This window comes from Oryctolagus cuniculus, chromosome 10 (assembly GCF_964237555.1).
Source record: "Oryctolagus cuniculus chromosome 10, mOryCun1.1, whole genome shotgun sequence".
NCBI classification, from domain to species: Eukaryota; Metazoa; Chordata; class Mammalia; order Lagomorpha; family Leporidae; genus Oryctolagus; species Oryctolagus cuniculus.
The window spans coordinates 113,787,250-113,811,213 of NC_091441.1; the positions used below are offsets into that span (position 1 = coordinate 113,787,250).

Here is a 23,964-nt window from a genome sequence, read left to right on the forward strand (position 1 = left end):
TCCACTTCCCACACCTCCCTTCAGAGGATTCTTGGGATTCCCACGAAGCACTGAGCCCAGAGGACATGTCTATGTGCATGCCACTCATACGTGAGGGGCTCAGGGTCAGACCTGGTCTGCCAGTGCCGGGTTCTGGTGGCTGAGGTCTGGGGCCGAGGGAGGGGAAGCTGGGTGGGGGCTCCACCTGCTGGTGCCTGCCTGGGCTCACTGCTGCCGTACCCACAGCTCCTGTGCAGAAAGGGACGAGTGGTACGGCTGTCTGAGCAGAGCCCTCCCCGAGGACTACAAGGCCCAGGCCCTGGCTGCATTCCACCACAGCGTGGAGGTGAGTAGTGTCGCTCCCCGTCTTCGTGGAGGAGCGACACTGAACCCTGCCTAGGCTTCATATCCGAGTCACGGCACCATTATGTCGCTCCCCCTCTTCGTGGAGGAACGACACAGGACCCTGCGCTGTTCTTTTCGTCTGCTCGGCCCTCCCCGGGTTTGCTGCTGGTTCTTCCCGGGTTGGCTACCGACCCTTCCACCTCCGTGGAAGGGCGGTTCCCCCTGCCACATTCCCCACTTCCGCGGGGGAGCGGCACACCACCGGCCAGCTCTCGGGGGCTGCACAGGTGTTCCTTCAGATAGATGTTCCCCTTAGATGTTCCTGGTGCATGCCGTCTCTCTCCTCCTTTATAGTCCTCTTCCACCAATCCCAACTCGGCTGCCCACACGCCGAGTACGCTGCTCTCCTCCAATCAGGAGCGAGTCCTACAGTTTATTGGCTGAACTGGAGGCACCTGTGTAGAAGCTGTTTTCTTCTCTCCCAGCGCCATATTGTGGGAGAGCAGATGCATAGAATAAGTCTTAATTCCAGTAACTCAGTCTAGTCCGGGTTGCTCCCCACAAGTAGCTGGTGGGGCAGCTCTGTGCGGCCAGCAGCACAGCACCCCCAGCTGCGCCTCATGGTCCAGCTCTGTCTCCCACTGCCATTAGCAAAACAGAGGCGCCCAGGGGTTTTCAGAATGAGAGACCACTGCACCCCATGAGATCAGGGGCAAGGTCTGCTCGGCTGTGGCCAGCACTGTCCTGAGCAAACCACTCGCCTGATGCCCCTGCTGCAGATCCGGGAGAGGCTGGGAGTCAGCCTGGGCGAGAGACCCCCCACCCTGGTGCCTGTCACACACGTCATGATGTGCATGAACTGTGGCTGCGACTTCTCCCTCACCCTGAGGCGCCACCACTGCCATGCCTGTGGCAAGGTGAGTCTCCCCAGCCGGTGGGCATGTGTGTGGGGGCGGGGCTGGGGCCAGGCAGCTGCTGCTGTGCCTGGGCCCAGAGCCGGGCATGGTTGTACCTACCCAGAGGAGCTCCCCTTCCACTGACCCCCTCTGCCCAGGGCTCCAAATCTCAGGTGCAGCCCATGGCATTGCTGTGTTTTCAGAATAAGCTGGTAGCATCCTTGTTGATCGTCCTTGGGAGACAAGGAAGGTGCAGCGGGGTGGGGGCAGCGCGGGGCCCCTGGAGGCGGCGGGGCAGGCACACAGAGCCAGGGCCCGTGCTGTCTGCACATCTGCAGATCGTGTGCCGGAACTGTTCGCGGAACAAGTATCCCCTGAAGTACCTCAAGGACCGCATGGCCAAGGTCTGCGACGGCTGCTTCGGGGAGCTGAAGAAGAGGGGCGGGCCCGTCCCCGGTCTGCTGAGAGGTAACCCTGCCACCAGGGGAGGGGGAGAGGCCCCAAGGAAGCAGAGGTTCCAGTCCCTGCCAGACAGTTCCTCAAAGTTCTGGCTCTGGGGACAGCTGCCCAGTGCTCCCAGAAGGAACACTTCCGTGGGGCCCTCCTAAGGGCAGGAGGACTTGCAGGCTGACAGCAGAGGGGCTGTGGGCTGGGAGGGGCATGGCGCCCCCTGAGAAGAGCTGGGGGAAGCTGAGGCGGCCCCGTGGGAGACTCCTTGCTTCCCCACAGGCCATACCGAGGCAGAGGCAGGGGGGAGGAAAAGCGTTTCCCTCCCCCATCCCTGGGCCACCCGGGGCATGGGGGTACAGCCCAGTCCTGGAGAAGAGCCACTTGTGGCCCTGGGCAAGCGTCCGCTCTCCAGGTGCACAGCTCTGCGGGTGTCGGCAGGAGGGGCAAGGCCGGCCCCAGCACCCCATGGGACTCGCAGGCTGCCCACTGTCACCCCGCAGAGCGGCCCGTGAGCATGAGCTTCCCCCTGTCCTCGCCTCGCTTCTCGGGCAGCGCCTTCTCGTCCGTCTTCCAAGGCATCAACCCTGCGGCCTTCAAGAAGCAGAAGAAAGTCCCTTCGGCCCTGACGGAGGTAGGGCGGGTCTGGCCGCCTGGAGGGGAGTCGGGGAGGACCTGGCAGGGTCAGACCCCCTGCCCCATCCCCGCCTGGCCAGTTTCTCTGGGACAAAGAGGGTTCCTAGTGGGAGACGTGCCAGGTACACCCAGAAGCCAGTGCCCCGGCTTCCTTGCCAGCCGTGCCCAGCGTGAGAGGAGACTCCCATTTGGTGGCAGAGGGCGGGCCTGGGAGCAGTTGTGGACGGAGCCAGGAGGCATCTTCCTGCCTTCTCGCTTCTCTGGCCCATGGCCCAGACCGGGCATGTGCCCAGTGGACACTGAGTGCATCCCTGGACACCGTGGTCTCGAGGAGCTGCTGCCTACCGCAGGCCCTCTGAGCTCTGCTGTGTTGTCACCCTGGGGGCCCTGGGACTCTGGACAGCTCGGGGCTGCCTAGACTCGGCTGCATGCCGCTGGGGACCAGGCCGTGTCTGTATTCTAGTCATAGCTCTGCCAGTGTGTGCCCGGCACACTGAGGTTCCCCATGAATATTCATGACCAAGTAGCAGGTGGCAAAGGCTGAAAAAAATGCTAGGGACTGGAAAACCTGGACAGCAGTTCTGTGCCTTTCCTTACTCCTTCTGCAAGTCAGATCTTGGAAATAGCATAGATGTGCTAATTTTCCCCCCAAGAGACCATGTGTGAAAAGTGAGTTTCTTCTCTGTCACTTAATCCAGCTTAGAGGTCATTTCACATTCGCTCATACACCCAGGCTGTGTTTGCGTAGGCTGTGGCTGTCCCACTGTCTACTGAGCTAGCCCATTCCACAGACCAACAGAAGCCGCTACAGCTCTCAGGGGTGCGTGTGAGTCAGGCTCATGAAACCAGAGCGGGCCGTGGGCGGGGAGTTTGAGAACACCACTAGACTCAGGCAGCTGATGCTGGTGTCACTGGGCCACCTCAGGGAACGCCCTGGAGGCTTCTGTCCCCAGATGACCAGCCACACCTGCATTTGGTGGGATCAGCGGTGGCCCACGTCTCCCCACTCCCACTGCCTCCGTGTTCCTGGAGCACCCCCACAAAGCACCTGCCAGCAGGAGGTTGCAGTCGGCATCCCCTGGCACGTTCCACCTTCTCACTCTGTGGCGTCTCCCCAGCAGGGAAAGCGGGAGCCAGAGCCCATGGCCAGCGTCAGCTCTTAGCTCCTGCAGCAGGCGCAGGGTTGAAGGCCAGTTCCCTTTCCTGGTGCTTCTCAAGACAGCCTGAGCTGGTTGCAGAGAGCTTTCCCAAAATTGAAGTTCACCGCGCTCCGGGATGTTTGCCGGGCAGTCTGAGCTGCTCCGCTCCGGGTATCTCAGTGGGGAGGCCTTCAGTAGATCCCTCTGTCCCCTCCCTGCAAGATGAGGTCAGACGAAATTCTTTCTGCACTTTGGTTGTCTTGCTTTAGATGTTGTATTAAATGCCTGGGGACTTCCCTGTCTCGTCATCTGATTCCCCTTCCCCGGTAAGGAGCACCTGCATTCCTGAGCACCACCGCGGGCCAGCTCACCACTGCCACCACCAGAGAGCTCAAGGAATTGCTGTGCCCTCACCCTCGCCCTCCAGGCAGGAAGTCAGGAAGCAGGCAGGATCCCCCCCACCCCACCCCCCAGACAGACAGGAGCTGCAAGTGTGAGGCTGTGTTTTAGGGAAGAACCCAAGGCCCATGATTCAAGGGTCTGGGTTTTGGGCAGAGGGAACCCAGGATCTGAAGCCTCTGGACAGCACTCCCAGAGGCGACTTTGAAGCCTGCGTCTCCGGGGTCCGTCCAGCCAATGCTGTTCCTCAGCCACCAAGTTCTGCTTTGCTGACTTTGGTACTGGATGGATCTTGAGACTTTGCCCAGGCATCAGACTGCAAAGCAGGACAAGCAGGCTGCCCGAGCTCGCGAAGTCATCTTGGCCGTGTTTGTGTCCACCCCCTGGGGTGCTGACCGCTCTGCCTCCCATCCACAGGTGGCTGCCTCCGGAGAGGGCTCCGCCATCAGCGGCTACCTCAGCCGGAGTAAGAAGGGCAAGCGGCACTGGAAGAAGCTCTGGTTCGTCATCAAAGGCAAAGTCCTCTACACCTACATGGCCAGCGAGGTAGGGGATGTGCGCGCACTCACTCAGGTCGAGCCCCTGCTTAGAGTCCCCACCCGGGGTCTGCATGTGTCCTGCCACCTGCAGAGCCACCCGGCCTCAGGCAAGCACAGTGCGGCACGCAGACCTGTGTGGCACGCAGACCTGTGCGGCACAGACTTGCACAGCACGTCAGGTGAGCCAGGTGTGCTGGAGGCACTGCGCTTGGTCTCCACCCCGGCTGCCTGGAACCACAGGGCAGCGTGGAGGAAGCCGCCCTCCTGCCTGTCCTCTTCTCTTACCAGGCTAACTGGTAACTGGCAGCACATACCCTGAAGTGCGCACCTCAGCTTTTGTTTTTGAGATGTGTATCTTTGTAGGAAGTTGTATTCTTACATCATCCAAAGTATAGGCAAGAAGGCCATGGAAGTCGCCTGCTCCTGGGGCAGGCAGAGGTGAGGTCCTGCCCCCGGCTGTACCTGTTGGGTCACACGAAGGGCTTCTGTCCTGTGGGTTCCAGATGCAGGCCAGGCCTTCTCGCCCAGAACAGAGAGCTTCCCTCTCAAAGGCCCTGCAGCTGCGGCAGAGGTGGCGCTCCTGTCGTTGGCGGTCACAGGCGCCCTCTACTTGTCACAGACTGACAGGTGCTCTGCACCTGCTTGCAGCCCGAGCAGCAGCATCTAGAGCAGGTGTCAGAGCCTGGGTTCCCAGGGGCCCTGAGTAGAGTCAGCAGGGCCTGCCCTCAGAATCCCCAGAGGCCATTCCCACGCTGCCTGATCCTGCCCTCTCCTCACGGAGCCTCGGGCAGAACTGCTGTTGCACAGGACACAGCTGACGAAGAAATGCAGGCTCTGATGCAGGTGGTGACCCTGAAGTAACTGCCCGAGAAGTAAGTCCTGTGTGAGGACAGAAGCCCCAGTCACAGCAGTGACCACACCGGCTGGCGTTAAAGCCAGGTTGGCTCCACGGCAGATTTTTCCTGCAGAGGGAGGAACAAACATGATGTCTCAATAAGCTTGTTCTAGGGATGGGATGGCACTTTCCAAATTCCATCCAAAAACCAAGATTTTGAGGAAACGGATAGGTTTCTGGGCATGCTGCCAGTGCCCCCGCAGGGACCCCCCAGCTGGCCCGGAGATGGCAGACTCGCTCCACGGCACCATCCTGGGAGGTGACTGCCGGCAGTGTGTAGGACCTTTTTATTTTCTAACATTTTATTCTGTATTGTGTACATTATTACAGCAGCTTCCAAAGACATGACAGAGTTTACGGCATGGTGACACAGTTCTCTCTCTGCCCTCCGTAATGGAGTGTCTACTGGTTCTCCCTCTCTTTTTTGTTGCTTTTCAAAATATTTCCCCATAAAGAATTCAATATTTGTGTATCTTTTTTGATTTTTTTATTATTTTATAAGAGAGCTCCCATCTGCCAGCCCACTCTGCCCAGACACCTTCAGTGGTTGGGGGTGGTCAAAGCCTGAAGCCAAGAACCCACTCTGGGTCTCCCAGCAGCTGTTGCCTCCTGGGCTGCACAGCAGTGGGAAGCTGGTGTCAGCCTTGGAGCCCATATCACCTGGCACTGATGTGCTTCTATTTGGTATCCTTCTGTTAGAAGGGTTTTGGTTGATGCTGCACCTCTAGATAACTACCCTCGCCCTGTGCCGAGGGCGGGGGAGCAGCCTCTTCTGTTTCTCACCCCCCATTGGTCAGTTTTGCCCCTTTGCGATCTTGCTGTAAATGGACTCCCGGGCGATTCCTTCCACTCACCGTGTTGGCCATAATAGGCATCCATGTGCTTGATTCTGGCAAGCTGCGCTCCTTGTGTGGTGAGCCATCCTGTTTGGGGAATACACCAATCTGTTGATCACTCACCAGCTGAAGGGCATTTGCACTGTTCCAGTTTCGGGCAGTTGTGTGTAAAGCCACATTAAACATTTGCATACGGGTTTTTGTGTGAACATAAGTTTTTATTTCACTTAAGTAAACAGCTAGGATTGGAACTGCTGGATCCCCAAGGGAGGTACACATTTGCTTTATAAGAAATGGCTGCATCTTTTTCCAATCCAAGGTGTGTGGATTTAAAAAAAAAAAATTTTATTTGGAAAGCAGAGCACCAAAGGGGGGTGGGGAGGAAGGGAGGGAGGGAGAGAGCAAGAGAGGGAAAGAGGGAGGGAGGGAAAGAGAAATACCTTCCATCTACTGGTTCACTCCCTAAATGACCCCAATGCCAGACGTGGGCCAGGCCGGAGCCAGGAGCCAGGAGCTTTGTCCTGGGCTGCCGTGTCGGTTCAGGGCTCAAGCACTGAGGCCCTCCTCCACTGCCTTCCCAGGGGAGCCAGCATTCCAGCTGGCACTCCCGGTGTCACAAGTGGCTGCCTAACTCACTGAGCCACAGCGCAGCTCAGGGATTGTGCATTTGAGAGTTCTGCTTGCGTCACATTCTTGCCAGTACTTGGTGTTGACTTGACTTTGGGCTATTCTCCAGGAGTGTGGTGGTAAGTCAAAGTGGTTTTAATTTTGGTTCCCTGGACGTTGATGTACTTTTTGGCCATTCAGAGATGTATTCACATCTCTTGCCCATTTTTTAAAGTGGGTTGTGTCATTTTGTTAATGATTGAGGGGGTTACTTATATATTCTAGAGCCCAATCTTTTGTCAGATAACTATTCCACAGATATTCTCTCAATCTCTTGGCTTGTTTCTTGATTTACTTCACAGCCAATTTTTTAAGTCTGAGAGGTGGAGACACCTGGGGGGGGTGGTGGTAAATCCCTTGTGCTCCCCAAAGCTCACCACAGCTGGGGCTTCCACGTGGGCGGCAGGAATCCTGCTGTGTGAGCCATCAGCACTGTCTACCAGGGTGCACATCATCAGCAAGCTGGGGTCAGAGGCAGAGCCGGCAATCAAGCCCAGGCACTCCAGTGAGCAGGGCAGGTGTCGGCCCCCAGGCTGAGTGCCCGCCCTGAGACGGAGCTTGTGATTGGTGCAGGTCTATAACCAGTGTTTTGTTTTGATGGCTGTTGTCTGCCACGGCCAAACAGTCTTTGTCTGCTGCATGTCACAGAGTATTTTCTTCTGCAAATAGCAGTGCTTAGTTTTTAGACGGAGGTTCACCTCAGATGCATTTTTGTGCATGGTGTGAGACAGTGGTTAGGGCTCTTTTCTCCCCTAGTGGATATCCAGGTGTTGCACCACCATTTGTTGAAAATACTCCATTCTCTGTTGGTTTCTTTTTGCATCTTTGTTAAGCAGCAAATAACTGGACAGACGTGAGTCGCTTTTTGGGCTGATATTTCTCGTAGACACTCGGCACTCCTGTATCATGCTGCCACATTTACTGTAACTTCATAGTAAGTCTTGAGGTTGGGCTCAAGCCTCCAACTTTGTTTCTAAGATTATTTGGGATATATTGTGTCTTTTGTTTCCATATAAACTTGCTAATTTATCATAAAGCCTGCAAAAAATACAATAGGGATTGTTGAATTTATAGATCAATTGACATCTTCATATTGAATCATCTAACCTGCGAAATTTGTGTAAATTTTCGCTTACTTAGCTCTTTAGTTTCTTTTTAAATATTTTGAAGTTTTTAGTGTAGAGGTCTTAGACTTTTGTTCTTGTACTTCTTGCAATTTTATTCTTATTTTGAACAGTTTGTAGTTGTTTGCTGCTGGAATATAAAAGGGCCCTTTACAAGGTTCAGGTAGAAAATAGGCGTTTATATCAATGCAAAAAATGAATGGATTTTAACTTTTTTAACCAGAATGATTTTTTAAAAAGATTTATTTATTTGAAAGTCAGAGTTAACACAGAGCGAGGAGGCGGAAGATAAGAGAGGTCTTCCATCTGCTGGTTCACTCCCCAATCGGCCACAATGGATGGTGCTGTGCCAATCCGAAGCCAGGAGCCAGGAGCTTCCTCTGAGTCTTCCCATGCGGGTTCAGGGGCCCAAGGACTTTGTCTATCTTCTACTGCTTTCCCAGGCCATAGCAGAGAGCTGGATCAAAAGTGGAGCAGCCAGGTCTCCAACCAGTGCCTATATGGGGTGCTGGCATTGCAAGCAGTAGCTCTACCCACTACGCCACAGCACCAGCTCCAGAATGATCTTTTTAAAAATATTTCAAAAGCAGAGTGACAGAGATCTTCATCTGCTGGTCCAATCCACAAAAGGCTGCAACAGCCTGGAGTGGGCTGAGGTGAGGAATCAGGAGCTCCATCTGCGTCTCCAGTGTGGGTGGCAAGAACTCACATATTTTGCCACTGTCCACGGTTTCCCAGGCACATTATCAAGGAGCTAGATTGGAAGCAGAGTAGGCAGGACTCAAAGTGGCACTCCAATATGGGACATGGGTGTCTTAAGCAGTGGATTAACTCACTGTGCCATAGCACCCACCCCAATAAAATTATCTTACTCCACTTTCCATTAATTCTTTGAAGTACCTCCATATCTGTTTAAAAAACAAAAACACTGATTATCCTGTGACCTTGCTAACATTCCTCAGATTGCTCTTTTTTAAAATTTATTTGAGAGGCAGGGTGACAGTGATTTTCCATCTTAGGGTTCACTCCCCAGTTACCCACAATAGCCAGGGCTGGGCCAGGCTGAAGCCAGGAGCCTGGAACTCTTTCTGGGTCTCCCACATGGCTGGCAGGGCCATCATCTATTGCCTTTCCAGGTGTATTGGCAGGGAGCTGAATGGGAAGCAAAGCAGGTGGGACTTAAACTGGTGTTACCATACAGGATGCCACTGTGACCAGCAGTGACTTAACCTATAGGGCTGGCCCCTGCTTTTCCTTTTTCTGTCACAGACCCTCAGAGGAATTCTGAGGCAAGAGCACCATTTGATCTCCCAAAGCCTCAGTTCTAATTGCAAAATGAAGTTGCAAAGGACTTGAAATTGGAAGGTGTGGGTTCCCCCATCAGTGCATGAACTTTGGAAAGCAACTTTTTAAAAAGATTTATTTATTTATTTATTTGAGAGGTAGAGTTAGACAGTGAGAGGGAGAGACAGAGAGAAAGGTCTTCTGTCCATTGGTTCACTACCCAGTGGCCGCAACAGTAAGAGCTGCGCCTATCTGAAGGCAGGAGCCAGGTGCTTCCTCCCAGTCTCCCATGTAGGTGCAGGGGCCCAGGCACTTGGGCCATCTTCTACTGTTTTCCCAGGCCATAGCAGAGAGCTGGACTGGAAGAGGAGCAGCTGGGACTAGAACTGGCGTCCCTATGGGATGCTGGTGCCACAGGTGGAGGATGAACCTACTGCACCGCAGTGCTGGACCCAGAGAGCAACTTTTTGCCCTGGCTGAAGCCAGGAGCCTGGACCTCTATCTGGGTCTCTCTCGTAGACAGGAACCCAGATAAGTGGCCCATCATCCACTGCCTCTAGGAGGCATTAGCAAGGAGCTGGACCAGAAGCATGGTGCAGTCAGGAATCACACCAGGCACTCCACCATGGCGTACAGGGCACCTGAAGCAGCAGCCTAACATGCTGTGCCCCAGTGCCCGTTCCCCTAGCACTTGTTTATAACCAGTCCTGTTGTCCACAAGTGTAGAATTTTACTTCTTCCTTTCTGATCTGTTTCTTCTTGCCTTGATATGATGGCTAGGACCCCTGCAGAGTGTGGTACTGAGTAGTTTACGAGCAAACGTTTGTGATGTGAGCTGTGGGTGTTTTATTAATGTTCTTTATCAGACAGCTAGTTCCTTCCTACTCATTTGTACTTTATTATTCCTACTCATTTGGCTTTATCTTGAATGGGTTCTGGATTAGCAGTCTTTGAAATTGATTCAAACTTTTTTACACAAACTCCCCTTTCTCCCTCTCCCCCTTCCACTCTGATGTGTTTGTCTGTTTTTACAAAGCCTGTATTATTGGTGAACGTGTTTCTTATGTACCCAAGTACAAAAATATCATTGTATGTGAAAAGCTTTTTCCATGGAGCACTGTTTTAAGATCCGTCTCTGCCCCTGGGTACCTGTCGTCAAGCCTGCCCCCTGGCTTCATACCGAGGCACGGCAGGGAGAATCAGCACAGAATCCATTATCACAAGTGAATCCACAGAGCCCACTGATGACTATTCAGGCCTCTGGGAAGAATGTGGGGTGAGCTGGTGGCCCCGGGCCAGGGTCGCTCTGCCCCTGACTAGCCGTGCAACTTTGGGCCACTCCCTTCTCTGTGCCTGTTTCTTAGACCAGAGATGGCAGCTTCTGTCCTCATTAAAATCAGGGTGGAAATGCATGGTCCCTACTAAGCTGTGTCCCACTGTGCAGTTTGTGTCCTTCCTTGGGTCTCAGACTGGAGGGTGTGGTGTGTGGGGTGGTTGGTGTGTGACCCCGGCATTCCTGTCCTCGCTCCACAGGACAAAGCAGCCATGGAGAGTATGCCCCTGCTGGGCTTCACCATCACCCCCGAGAAGGAGGGCAGCAGCGAAGCAGGACCCGTGTTCCACCTTTACCACAAGAAAACCCTCTTCTACAGCTTCAAGGCAGAGGACCCCAGCGCAGCTCAGAGGTACTGCAAGTAGCTAGCCCCATGTCTGCTCGCCTCTCACGAGCACCCTGCTTGTCCCCATGGCTGTGACGGGTTTTGCTGCAGCCATCCCGTCCACCAGTTCCTAGAGTCTGCACACCAGTCACCTGTGCATGCACAGTGATGAGAAAGGAACTGGAAAACAGCACCACCTACGACACTGTGGCCCTTGTAAGGTCAGAGTCAAGGTGATCCTGGTCCAAGAGCAGGGCACACACAGCGTAAGCGGACAGCACAGGCTGCGTGACCGCCGTCCCCATCTCAGCTGGCGCACATACACTGTAGTATTCGCATGACAGAATCCCCAGCATGGGTCTCAAATGCCTCCCGTTGTCCTATGACAGGTGATGACTACAGTTGATCCAGACAGGCACGCACTGAATCAGCAAATGCCGCACTGTGTTCAAGGCCTTCTGCTAACCATGTAAAACATGTTTGGGAAGCTGGGATGAATGTGACCTGGTCTGCAACTTGCAGCTGACTCTGTAGGTCTGAGACCAGTCTCAGGCAGGGCTGTGACCCAGGTGCCCTCTTCTCTGTTGTGCAGGTGGATAGAGGCCATGGAAGATGCCAGTGTATTATAGCAGTCGGCAAGCAGGCAGACTTGGAACACTCTCAGGCTGACGTGAATCCTTCCAGAAGCAAATCCACGTCTCCATTCCTCCAGACACACTCCTGGACGCAGCACAGGGTGGGACCTTTCTGCCGTTAACTCCCCATACCTTCACCAGCGAACCCTGCAGGAATATTTATGGACCGTTCCTTTCTGTGTGGGTTTGCCACCCTCTCCCGTCATAAACTATTTCCTTACCCAACAATAAGTTAAAACCTAGTAACACAAAGACGTGGAAACCAATAGAGAAGTAGAAATACAGGCTTTTTAGTAGCAACGTGTTTTTACAGTTCTACTGTGGTAAGTTTTATCTTCAATGATGTCAATTTCGGTGCCTCAGGAGAAATGAGAACCAGCCAGTAAGGAGCAGCGCCTCTCGACAAAAGCACTTTATTGTTTTACTGAGCTGCAGCCTCTGTTTTCAAGTGATTCATTTAAGTCAGCTGCAGACACGGAGTCCCATGGACTGATTTGCACCCAGTCCTCTCACAAGGGTGTACATAAAGCTTCCACAGCCCTGGTGGTGGCTGCAGGGACCAGGGATGGGAAAGGGAGCGTTTTCACCTCCAGCTGATGCTGCGAGCTGTATCCTGACTTAACTTATTCAAGGGGGCTTCCTCCCTCCGACAGCCATCACCAGCACTGGGAGTGCCATGACAGGCAGATCCAGCCCTATAGGTCACCACTGACCCTCTGCAGCCAGGGTCCACTTAATTTATGGTGTGCCTTCCTGTGTTCAGCCCACTCAAGCTATGGCCTCACACTGTGGCATGGAAACCTCCTCTTGTTTCAGACACACAGGAATCCTTGGGCTGAATTATCCAATCCTTTTTATTTGTTACGAGAAGAGAAAAACAAAGTATCACCGGGAGCTTATTTATCTCAGTCTGGACACACACAAGATGGCTCCAGTCACAGGGCACTCACTCATGCTGAGGGGATGAAAGAACGGGGTGTAGCTGCTGCAATAGGAAACAAGTATATCATTTTCTGACCTGCTGCCCCACCCCACCCCACCCCACCCCACCCCTCCCCTAAAAAAGGCATTTGCTGACAAACCTTTTGTAAAAAGTATCATCTCAAGGACTTAGTTATAATAAATATTTTCAGGGGAAATGTTTTTCTATTTTAACTGTTCTTTTGAAATGTTGGCATTCAACATATAGTGTCACACACTAGGTGACTAGACAGACAGTTCTGTTCATTTCTGAGAGTGTAATTCCAGTAGAATCCTTTTCACCATCTACATACCTAAATGCTGAGCCTTTAAAAGCACACTTCAGTGCAGCCATGCGCCTTATCTGTGGTGTCACTTTCTGTGGTTTCATTTACCTGTGGTCAGCCACAGTTGGAAAATAATTCAGTTTCAGATAACTTTTACTGTAGAATATTGTTGTTATGACTATTAAATCTAATGTACCATATTTATCAAGTATGCCTGTATAGGAAAAACTATATCAAAGTACTTCAAAACACTCATGGGAAAATAGAATTAAGATAACATTTATTTTGGTGCAGAAACATGTTGAAATCCATGGTTTTTTTTCATAATATACATTTTTCTATAAATGCTGATACATAATTTCAAAAATTTTTGCACCAAAATGCACTCTTTAATTCCACTTCCTGTGAAATTCCTGAAGTACACAGGTGTTGAGGCCTTGGTATTATCACTGGTCTCGGGCATCCCCTGGGGGTCCTGCAACACATCCCCAGGCATCAAGGAGGATTGAACCAGGCGGCACGAATGTCCTCAAGCTTCTCGCTGTTGACCTCATCAGCTTCTGAATTCCAGATAAAATTGTGTGCTAAAGTCATCTGAGGGTCTTTCCCTTGCTAACACCATATTTTTGCTGCTCTGAAGTGAAACAGACTTTATTTATGAAAACACCACTCGGGTAATAGATAAAACATACCAGGTGGGTTTTGGCCACCATATATCCTCCATAGCCCATGTGTGACAGGGTGAAGACCTTGTTTTCTCTGGACCCTGTGTTACCAGTCGCTCCCATGCTCCTTGCTCCTTCCGAGCCCTTCTCCTTGTCCAGCCCATTTCATGCTCTCCCATCCAAGGCACCTGCCTGCCACTAGTCACAGAAAATGAAGCCATCTGGCCAAAGGGCACTTCTTCCCCTGGGCCAAGACTCTTGTGAAGGGATCCGTTGTGACACCACAGTGATACTGTGTGAAGCCTCAGCAGTACAGAGATGAGCTAACTCAGGCACTGGGCATGTCATCCATTTTAAGTGACTGGGAGTCAGGAGGCCTGATGTCTTTGGTCCCATGGAGATTATCCTAGCTGCTCCCCAAGGCCTGAAGCAAAAAAAGCACAGGCTGAGCATATGTGTGTGGTCTAAAACCCACCAAGCCATGAGCCCTGCTCTCAACTATGCAAACTGAAGAGGATCCATAAAATCTGTTATCAGTGCACACACACTAGTGCTAATGGATGTGAGTTGCTAGTCCTAATTATTTTACAGATTGGAAATATGCTCAAAGTTTTTCTGGTCAGGCTGGTACAACTGATGGACTCATTCTTCCCGGTATGCAGGTGGGTCCTAGGCTAATAACAGGGCAGGAGGAGCTGATGGGCACTTGCATCTTTGCGTGTACACAGTGGTAAGGCCCTGGCAGCCCTGCTTCAGCACCCAAGGCTGCTGTGGTCAGAGCCCTTTCTTCTAGTGCTGACTTTTTTTGTATTGACAATACAAAGGTCACTCAGAGAAGCCCTAAATGGGGAACAAGGCTACCGTGGCTGCAAGTGGTAGCCTGGAACCAAGGTTTTTTTGTTTTTTAATTTTGTTTTTTAAGATTTATTTGAAAGGCAGAGTTACACACGGGTGTGTGTCTTCCTTCCACTGGTCCACTCCCCAGATGGCCTCAATGACTGGAGCTGGGCTAGTCTGAAGCCAAGAGCTTCTTTTGGGTCTCTCACATGGGTGCAGAGGCTCCACCAATTGGGCCATTTTCCGCTGCCTTTCCCAGGCACATTGGTAGGGAGCTGGATCAGAAGTGGTATGGCCAGGATGATGCCAGCAGCACAAGTAGCAGCTCTGATACCAAGTTTGTCACAGGACACAGTTGATAATGTGCTGCAATGTTCTTTAATTCATTCAGCCTGTGTTTTGTGGCTTCTCTGATCATGGAGGCTTCAAGCTTGTGCACATTCATATTCAGTGGGGAGAACAGCCATGTACACACTACATTAGGAAATTAGCTCAAGACCAAGTCCAAAGGCAGGGTAGGTCAGGATTAGACAGCGTACTATCCCCAACCAAGTACTTCAGGTTTTTCTGACGTGCTGTCCATGCTGTCAGTTTGAATTCTTGGGAACCAGTTCTAGAATCAATCTCTAACTGCTGCTTATGGTTAGGGCTACAGGACTCCCTGGTCACAGCCACCATGGAGGCAGAGCTGGCTTCCTGGAGCCAGCCCTCCAACACCTCTCCAAGACCCACACTTCCTTACACCTGTCCACTTCTTAGTTTGTCTCTAGAAAGGGGATCATCAAGACTGGCACAGACTTCTCTGAAAGACGGATGGCTGCTATGGATTCAGCCTCATCGTCCATCCTGTGAACCACATCTTTTGGAAACCTCATGGTTTGGGTTGGCACAGAATGAACAAGGACTGTGCCTTGCCATGGATTTGGGAATTATCTGATGGAGTACTCACAGGGCAATTATTTGGGCATCCACTTAATCAAATGCAATTGTTACATCAATACCCAAACATTAGTGACTTCTCTCAGGCCCTTAGGAGATCCTCTGTGGGATTAAGAAGTGCTAGGAGCCTTAATCTTAGTTCTCCATGGGGATCTGCTTAGGTAAATTCCATTATTATCCCCATTTTTCAAATAAGGAAACAAGATTACAAACACAGGATCACACACTGGCAAAACCGGCAGTAGGGCCCCAGCTTCTACAGTTCCTGTAAGTGTCCAACAAGATTCCCCAACAGTAGGGATGGGGATGGGGCGCAGGGAAGACAGGGAAGGGGGAGCTCAGGGTGCTGTGAATCAAACTCAGTCCAGTCCCTGGCAATCTTTGCTCATCACCAAATCAAGACTGCAGCAGAAACACCAATTTACAAGGTATACCCCCACACTTGGCTGAGAAGAAGTGACTCGAGCAGAATGAGAGCTTGCACTGATGCCATCAGACAAGACCCAGGACACTTCTAAAATCTGACACCATGCCAAGCATTACAGTCCATGAGGGGAGAACCAGTGTCACTGCTGCTGCTCAGGCACCACCACCAGGCAGCACCCAGCCAGACATCTCCTTCCACACACAACATCCTCTGGAGAAGCTCCTCAGCCTTGAGCCCATCCTCATGATACCCTGCTGACCATGAGAGATCCTGTGGAACACATTCCCTCCATGGACTTCCTGTAGAGACAGCACCTGAAGCTGCAGTGCCATGGAGGGCACTGTGCGTGCAGACGATTGACACACACTGCCTTCTCTGCTTTCATCACCCTTTGTCTTTCAAGGATGCTGTTTGAACAGACCAACCAGTATAGAGACAGCACGCCCACAACAGCAAAAAAGGCTTGTAAGACAAGTTTTTGTTTTGTTTTAGCTTGCAGCCATGTTTCTAAATCTCCAGGAACTAACTGTGCAACATAATGGGTCTCAACCCCCAAGTTATCTCAAGAGAACAGAACACAGAGTATATCCATTCTGCTTAAGGACCATTTTGTGCATACACTGATGGCTGGTGTAAAATTTCTACGTACAGATGAGATTATGGTAAAAAATAAACCACTGGTTTAAGAGTACCAAGTACAAAGTTGTTAGACACATGAGCCAAAATGAGACTAAAACAAATGCAAATGTAAAGACATAATTCCAGTCTTATATTTTGAATGGCTTCAAAAATTTAACAAGCTTTCAGGAACAGGCATCAAGTTCATGGTACACCTACACAAATTATTTTAATCACAAAATGGATACTGTAGCATCCATAAAGGAAAACCAAATCATTGATATAATTATGAAAAGCTTCTAGGAGCTCAGAGTTAGAAATATTATAGGGACTTAAAAGAATATGCTTTGTACCAGCTGCTCTTAAATTACATTTTCAATAGTGACCACTACTCTTACTTATATAAAGATTCTCCACTTAACACAGGAGCTGCCCAAATGACTTCAAATGTCAATGCTAGGATCTCACCTTTAGGCTAAGGCTTCAAAAAAGTACAACTCACGTTGTCTCTGAAGGTGGACCTGGAGTAAAAGGATATGAAAAGTTGGCTGTTATCTATTGCGTTCATCAACAGCTATATCCAAAGATATTGTGGTAAAGCATAGGCAACAAGCCCTGTGTTCTTAGAATTTCTCTTAAACAGATGTGAGGAAGAGATGACATCGCCCGTAAGTGTGTGGTCCTTCAAATCCATTGGCCTGCAATTATCCAACCTTACAGTATACCCTGGAATTCATGCTTGGGTCATGGAGCCATCCTGTCAGGAGCAATATGCATTGAAATACAAGAGAAATTCCTTCCTGATGGCTGTGGTAACTGGCCATGCCCTAAAGCACAAGACTGGCTGATTCTGACATGCATAATTATGAAGTTGTTATAGGTACAAAATAAGCTTCTTTAAAATATGGCTGTAATACTATTCAGTATGACACTGAATCTTACTTTGTGAGACAAGATGAAAAATAATAGTCTTCACTATAATTTCATGAATTAAACTGCAACCTTTGACCTACTCAACAAAGAGCCCATTTTCACAATCACGAGGATGAGACACGCTCACTCCTCACAAAGAAAGCAAACTAAGTTCTCTTGCAGAAAAACTACAAGAGGTAAAACATTTGCTAAACAGCATATTTCAAAATTTTAAGTTTTACATGGCACAAGAAACACTGGAAGGTGCTTATCTACATAAATTAAAGTGCCCCATTCAGGAATTAGGTCAGGACTATGAACTTCCTTCCACACCCAGCCACCCTGCAAGGTGATGCTCCAGCCAGACCTTGCAGCAAATGAACTTGGGGTTGGTGCTTTTGTCCAAAGAGTAACAGGGACTCTAGAACATGGGGGGCCGCCAGAGTGCTGGCCACCCAGCTGCCACCACCCTCCTTAGCTATCTACAGATTGTACTAGTCAAAGCTGATACACAGCTAACTGATAATTACCTCCTCCTTGTATGAGTGCTGATGGTCTGAACCTTAACTAAAACATCTATGCACAAATCAAACAATGTTGAAAGCTGAAGCCTCAAGAAACACACAGATATTAATCTCTAAAATTAGTTAGCTGAAAAAGCAAGGTTAATATGATTGGGGTGTTTTTTGGGGGGCTAGAAATTTTCATTCAACTCTCCGAAGATGAAGGTTAAGTGGCTGACTGTGGTGCACCTACACCTGAAGAATTCTGAGGGACTTAGGCCAGGTGTGGTATGAAGCTAAACGTGCTAGTTACTGCAGCCAGCTCAATCCGAGAAGTCAGGTATACACCCAGTGACTCTAAGCTTAGTACAGGGAAAGTGCTCTGGGAAGGTGGGTAACTGAATGGATTGTTCCTGAAGCAGATTGTGCGTTCTTGAGATGATGCTGAGTTGAAGCTTAACATCCACAAGAGTGGGTTCCCTCACAGAGAAAAAGGGCAGGAGAGGTCCCTGGAGGTGGCGCGCATGCTACGTGGCATGCTCACACCTGGAGTGATATCATTCAGGAGCACTGGTACTGCTGGTTACTAGACTGGGAGCCTTCCAATGCTGTAAAATAGGTCAGTGACAAGAACAAAGCTTTAGTAAAGCCCCTCTGGCCTTCCATTTAAAGAGAAATAAACCTAAGTGTGGTAGATTCTGTCAAAGATGCCCACAAGTTAAAGGGTCTTCAAAAGGCCCATTAAAATGTGTATTATGAATAAACTACGTATGGGTTTCAAAAAATTTCTACTCTAAAAATCATGTAGTTCCATTTTCCATAAACTTTCTGAAGTACGTCACAGCTGCCCTCCTGCAGGGGAGTACATGTTCCCCACCCTTAATGCAGGCAGAACTCAGTGATGGCCTCAAAGCAGCAGACGAAGTGACTCTCTAACTCAAAAACGGCACTTTTTCTTTTGCCACTAGTTCTCAGAGAACAGAGGGAAGGAGGGAGGCAGGCCGAGGTGGTGCTGGAGGTGTTGTGATATCAAGCAGCACCACCTGAGCTCAGTTAGGAAGCCTTTCATTTCGGATGGCTCAGACTCCAGGCTGCAACAACGAGGGACCCCACAGAGAACCACCTGACTCCCCTAGAACTACAAGACTTTAATACCAACATTTGAGGTTTTAAGACTACTAAGTTTTGATGTGATTATGCAGTGACTGATAACCAGAAAACATTTCTTGGCTCCTTCCCAAAACCCACTAAATACACACACACAGCTTGAAGGACAAAGAGAAAGTCCAAGCAGCAGCACAGGGTATGGAAAATGTCAGTCTAGATTTGGGAAGATGTAACTGTACAGACATGGGCTAACCTGGCATAGAACAACATCCTCACCACAGTTCCTTTGGAGGGGACAGCAGTGAGACAACCCCAAGACCCCTGTCCTTGGAAGGAGCTGGGAAGCCGGAGTCACAGATGTCCTGAAAAGCCAAGGCAGGACTACAGAGGACAACCAACTCAGTATCTACAAGGGTCCTGAGACCTCAGATCCCTGTGTCCCACCCTATACACAAGTGACTGTCCTTCTATGCAGGAAATAGGATGACAACATTCTCTGGGAATAACAAGTACCCGAACTTGGGAAACTTGGACACAAAGGTAGCCAAGAGCAGAGGTACACGTCATTGAAAACCGTGCAGCTACAACTCCGCAGGCTCCCCAGTGGAAAACTGCTCTACTTCCTCAGCCTCAAGATTCAGAGTCCCTAGGAAAGCAACATGTAAAGAGTAAAAAACATTGCTTTAAATAACCCATACTCTTGAACTAGGGAAACAAGGGTAGGTACATTTTTAAGAGAACAATTTTCCATCACACTCAAACTGGTTTTACACCTCCCCATAAAAATCAAGAACTGCTCTAAGATACCTGAGTGACATAAAATTTAGAAACAGCTCCTTTTCAAAGGACAAGAAACCCTGGTCAGAGACAACAGGGGAATGACTCTTTTGGGAGAGAGCTAGGAAAGACAACGCTTCCAGTGTCCCTGTACCACCAATCCGCAATAGGGACAATGGTCTTTTTCTGGGGCAGAACAAGAGCTATTTACACAAAGGTAAGATCTCCCCAACAGGCCTGAGAGACCAACAGGGGTTGACTGTGACAGAGCAAGCAGGGGAGCAGACCCAGATGTTCTGCGTCCTCAAGGACAGAGCACTCAACACAAGTCACTGTTAACAGTGCTTCCCAGCTTGCCGGCCACAGGCTTTAGGCCGATTCTCCTGTCTAGGCCTCGCCCTCTTCAGCTGTACAAACAGGGTAATACCACCCACTTCACAACATTATTATAAACAGGGTAATATGTAAGGAATGTGCAATCTGGTGTTCAAAGGTTATGTCCATTCAGATTTCACATTCTTAAAAGAAAAAGACCAATAGCAACTGTATGAGAGTTAAAAATTTATTTTACAATGGTACGTAATACACAAATGATAACAGAAGTCTGATGAAATTACTATGTTATAAAGCATAAACTTACCAAAAATTAATATAAACTTACAAATATGTAAGGTTAAGTATTAAGCCTTCCATCTATAAGATTACAAGTTATCAGTTATTAATTTACATCACAAAAACTTTATGCTCACAAAAGCAGAACCTTTACCAGGAAAAAACCTTCTAATAGTAATTTAAGAAATTCAGCACATCTACAAATATTTTCAATCAAAATTTGATTTTCAGAGTCAACATTTGTTATTTAAAGGCAGATTTAAAATAACTTTGGATAGCCAAATATGTACTCCATGCTAGGTACCAGATAAAATTGTACTATACAGTTCCAGCTCTCAAATTCAGAGACAAGTCAGACTGACCACAGATAAGTCAGGGAAGCACTGGGGCAGAGGAGGGAATACCACGGTCTCACCCAGCACTCTCTGCAAGCAGTCCCAGGTTACAGGCCATTGAGCTCATCTGCCAACACAGCGACAATGGTATGGGTATCATTCACTTCACACCGACTGCCCCAGGCACTACACTAAAGGCTGAGATGGAGACAAAGCACACCCTACAGGGCTCCTAGTGTGCCCAGGGGCTGAAAGGGCTGAGGACAGCCAGATGTACCATCACTCACAGGAGCTCCTTTTATCCCCAGCCCTATTAATTTCCTGACAGGACCAAAGAGCTCTCTTTTTTAAAAAGGAAAAAAAAAATTCTAAAACTGTATTTCAAAAGGTGAAACCACCAAAGTTTTGTTGTTTTGTCAGGTAGATCTGTAGTTTTGGAGTGAAATCAGTGCCTATCAGAATTACCTGTGATGTTTACAAGTACCCACGCCAGGGCCAGGCTTTACCCAAAGCTTGCTGCTTCAGAAACCTCTGGGAGCCTAGCAACTGAGGTACCCTCCCAGTCAAAAATGCTCATTTTAAAGGCTAAGGCAAATGTGCATGGTTTTTACTAATGGGATTTCCGACACATACATACACATAGTATGATACATACAACCTATATATTTTTTTTAACTATAAAATTTCTTACAAAGCCATTTAGAGTTTTCATTAAAGACTTCCAAACACAATAGAGAAAAAAAAAAAATCCAGAGCAATGCTGAGCTCAGCTGACAGAGGCCTTAAGGTGCCGATACTGTGCATATTCTGTGTGTGTGTGCATGTTTCAGGGGAAGAAAAGCTGGCCAACCCCATCAAGGTTATGAACCCCTGCTACTACTTTCACTATTAACTGCCTACTGAACCGTTACAAATGGGGTACACTGATGCAGCTGGTTCCCGACACAGGCTGGCATCCAGAAGGTTACATCACAGCCGTTTTCACTTACTGTGCTCGAAACACAGGGCAGATTGCTCACCGGTCAGTTCCCACACCTAAGTAAAATCAAAGAACAGTGCTTCACTTCCACAGCTAGAGTATTACAGGACAGGAATCGGAGAACTAAGCCAACGCAAAACATTTAGTATCTCCTGCAAATGCACTGTTTCAGAAAACCCCTCTCGCTGATAGGTAAATTCTTACACTGAACACTCTATCTGGGAGCATTAACACTAAAAACATTTCTTCAAAGTGCACGTTTCCAAGTTTCTCAGAGTACTGTCACCTCGGGCTCACGGCCTACACAACGGTGAAAATCTTCCAGAGAGAGGAGCCTTTCCGGCCTCAGTGTCTGTGGTTCCCCTAACACTACACAAACGCAGCTCTTTTGCCCACTTTGAAAGGTGACAACAAGGAGAGAAGGCCAACAGCTGCGTTTTGAACAGTTCCTATCCAACCATCATTATAAGCTTACGGACAAAATCCCCAACGCTGGGCGGACCATGCTGATAAAAACGCCATATGGGAACTGCTAAGAAAACAAGTTAACCCATCAGTCTAAGTATTTCTTCCCAGTAAGAGACACGCAGAGGGAGAAACCCGTTAGCACAGAATCTGCGGCCTACAACGCCGGGCGACGAGGCGCGCGCAGCCCGGCCCAGAGGGTGCTGCAGCTCCCAGGCAAGTCGCCACCGGGGAAAACCTGGGGGCTCCGCGGGCCCCGGGAGGCCCGGGGGGCAGCCTTCTCGCTCGGACCTGCTGTCCGCACACCGAGGCGGCCCCCGAGCTCCAACTCCGACTCGGCCCGGGCCTTTCCGCACCGTACCCGACACCGCTCCCTTGCACCTTCGAAGCCCCAACAGGGAGGCCCACACCCGCCGCCGACCTCGGGCGCTCTGCGGCGAGGGCCCCGCTCCTTCCCTCACCGGGGCGCGGCGAGCTCCGCGGAGGCCGTCCCGGGCGAGCAGGCCCCGCCCCGCCGCGCGCGGCTCGCGGTCCCGCGTGGGGCGGGCCTGCCCCCGAGCAGCGGCGCGCGGCGTCCGCGGGCTCCGCGGGCCGGGGGCCGGGAGCCGCCACCCAGGGCCCGGCGGCCGAGGCGCGGCCCGCAGCCCGCAGCCCGCGGGCCGGATGGCCCGAGCGCCGGCCGCGGCGTTCCGGTGCGCGCGCGCGCCTCAGCCAATCGCGTGCTCGCCCGCCCCCCGCCGCCGCGGCGAGGCTGGCGCTGGGAAGAGGAAGAAGAACATTCGCCCTCCTCCTCCCAGCGCGCGGGCGGCGGCGGCGGCGGCACCGGGGTCACGAACTCTGACCTTTCACTGACAAAAACAATAACAAACCCCTCCTTCCCCGCGACCCCGGCGGCGCCCCCGGGCCCGCCCCCGCCTCCACCTCGGCGTCGCCTCCCGCCCGCGGCCCCCGCGAGCCCGCGGCCCCCGGGGCTCCCGCCATCCGCCGACTCCGGGAGCCCGGCCTCGCCGCGCCCTGCCCTCCGCGCCGGGGGCCGCCCGCCGCCGACACGGGACCTGCTTCCAGGCCGCTGTGGCGCCAAATCCTGAGGTAACACCGAAAAGGGGGTCGGGGCGGGCTCGGGCCGGCGGCGGCGGAGGGGGCGGGCCTGGCGCGCGGACATGGAGGCGCCGCGGCGGCGGCTGAACCCGACCCTTTTACCTTTGCCACGGGGCGGCGGCGGCGGCGCCGGGCGCTTTGCATAGTGGGCCGGGCCGCTCCCCTCCCCTCCCCGCCCGCGGCCGGGCGAAGCGAGAGGGCTCCCCCTGACCGGCCCGGCCGGCGCGAGGGTGGGGGCGGAGGGGGAATGGCCGCGGCCCCGCCTCACAGTTGGCCCTCCGCCAGCGCCGCCATTTTGTTCTCGATAGAGACAGCTCCGGCTGGGCCGGCCTCCCCTCCTCCTCCTCTTTATCCTCCTCGACTTCCTTGCAGTCCCTCCTTCCCTCGTTCCCCGGCCGCTCGCCCCGCCGCTTCCCGCCTGCAGTTGGCGGCCGCCCCGGCCCAACCGCCGTGTTTTCTGAAGGGGAGGGCGGAGGAAGAGGAGGAAGGCGAGTGCAGGGCGCGACCTCGTGAGCGACGTCTGCGCCGGCCAATTGGTGCCCAGATAGGAGGGCCGGGAGCCCCGTGGCGCCGCCCCCGGGCCGCTGCTGATTGGCTCGGGCGGGAGGGGGCGGCCCCCCGGCGGCGCGGGAGACCTGGCCGGGGCGCGGCGTGAGGCCGGGGCGGCGGGGGCCGGGCCGGGGGCGGGGCGCAGGGGGCGCGGCCTGAGTGAGGGGCTGGGCGCCGGCGTGGGCGAGGGGGCGGTTTCGCTGGGCCTGCACCTAGCGCCTAATGGATGGCGGCGAACAATCATTTTTAAGCCTTTGAAGCTTTGGGAATCCACTGCGCGATCTCTTGTCAAAGAGCGTTTTGGAACTCGGACGCCATCCCAGGCTCTTACCCGGATTTTCAGCTTGACCCTGGGCGAATCTCTCTTTCCGAGGCCCTCCGTTTCGTAGCCTGTAAAATGAGGATGGTGGGCGTTC

At 51.7% G+C, this 23,964-nt stretch overlaps 2 protein-coding genes across 14 annotated transcripts in view; both read left to right on the forward strand.

Moving 5' to 3' along the window:
* The window catches only part of FGD5 (FYVE, RhoGEF and PH domain containing 5), a 113,066-nt gene extending 100,449 nt beyond the window's left edge, over positions 1-12,617 (forward strand). For both annotated transcript variants that reach the window (XM_051852551.2, XM_051852550.2), the window contains exons 15-21: positions 226-325; positions 1,104-1,241; positions 1,559-1,688; positions 2,171-2,301; positions 4,259-4,387; positions 10,719-10,870; positions 11,436-12,617. In XM_051852551.2, the coding sequence (XP_051708511.1) occupies positions 226-325; positions 1,104-1,241; positions 1,559-1,688; positions 2,171-2,301; positions 4,259-4,387; positions 10,719-10,870; positions 11,436-11,472 (817 nt within the window). In that variant the 3' untranslated portion in view covers positions 11,473-12,617. The remainder of the gene's footprint in view (positions 1-225; positions 326-1,103; positions 1,242-1,558; positions 1,689-2,170; positions 2,302-4,258; positions 4,388-10,718; positions 10,871-11,435) is intronic.
* Positions 12,618-22,851: 10,234 nt separating this feature from the next.
* NR2C2 (nuclear receptor subfamily 2 group C member 2) overlaps positions 22,852-23,964 on the forward strand; it is an 83,763-nt gene continuing 82,650 nt past the window's right edge. For 9 of the 12 annotated variants that reach the window (XM_070051048.1, XM_051852560.2, XM_070051046.1 and 6 more), the window contains exon 1: positions 22,852-22,990. The gene's annotated coding sequence lies outside the window, so the exon portion shown is untranslated. The remainder of the gene's footprint in view (positions 22,991-23,964) is intronic. The other 3 variants (XM_070051050.1, XM_051852566.2, XM_051852561.2) reach the window with 2 other exon arrangements.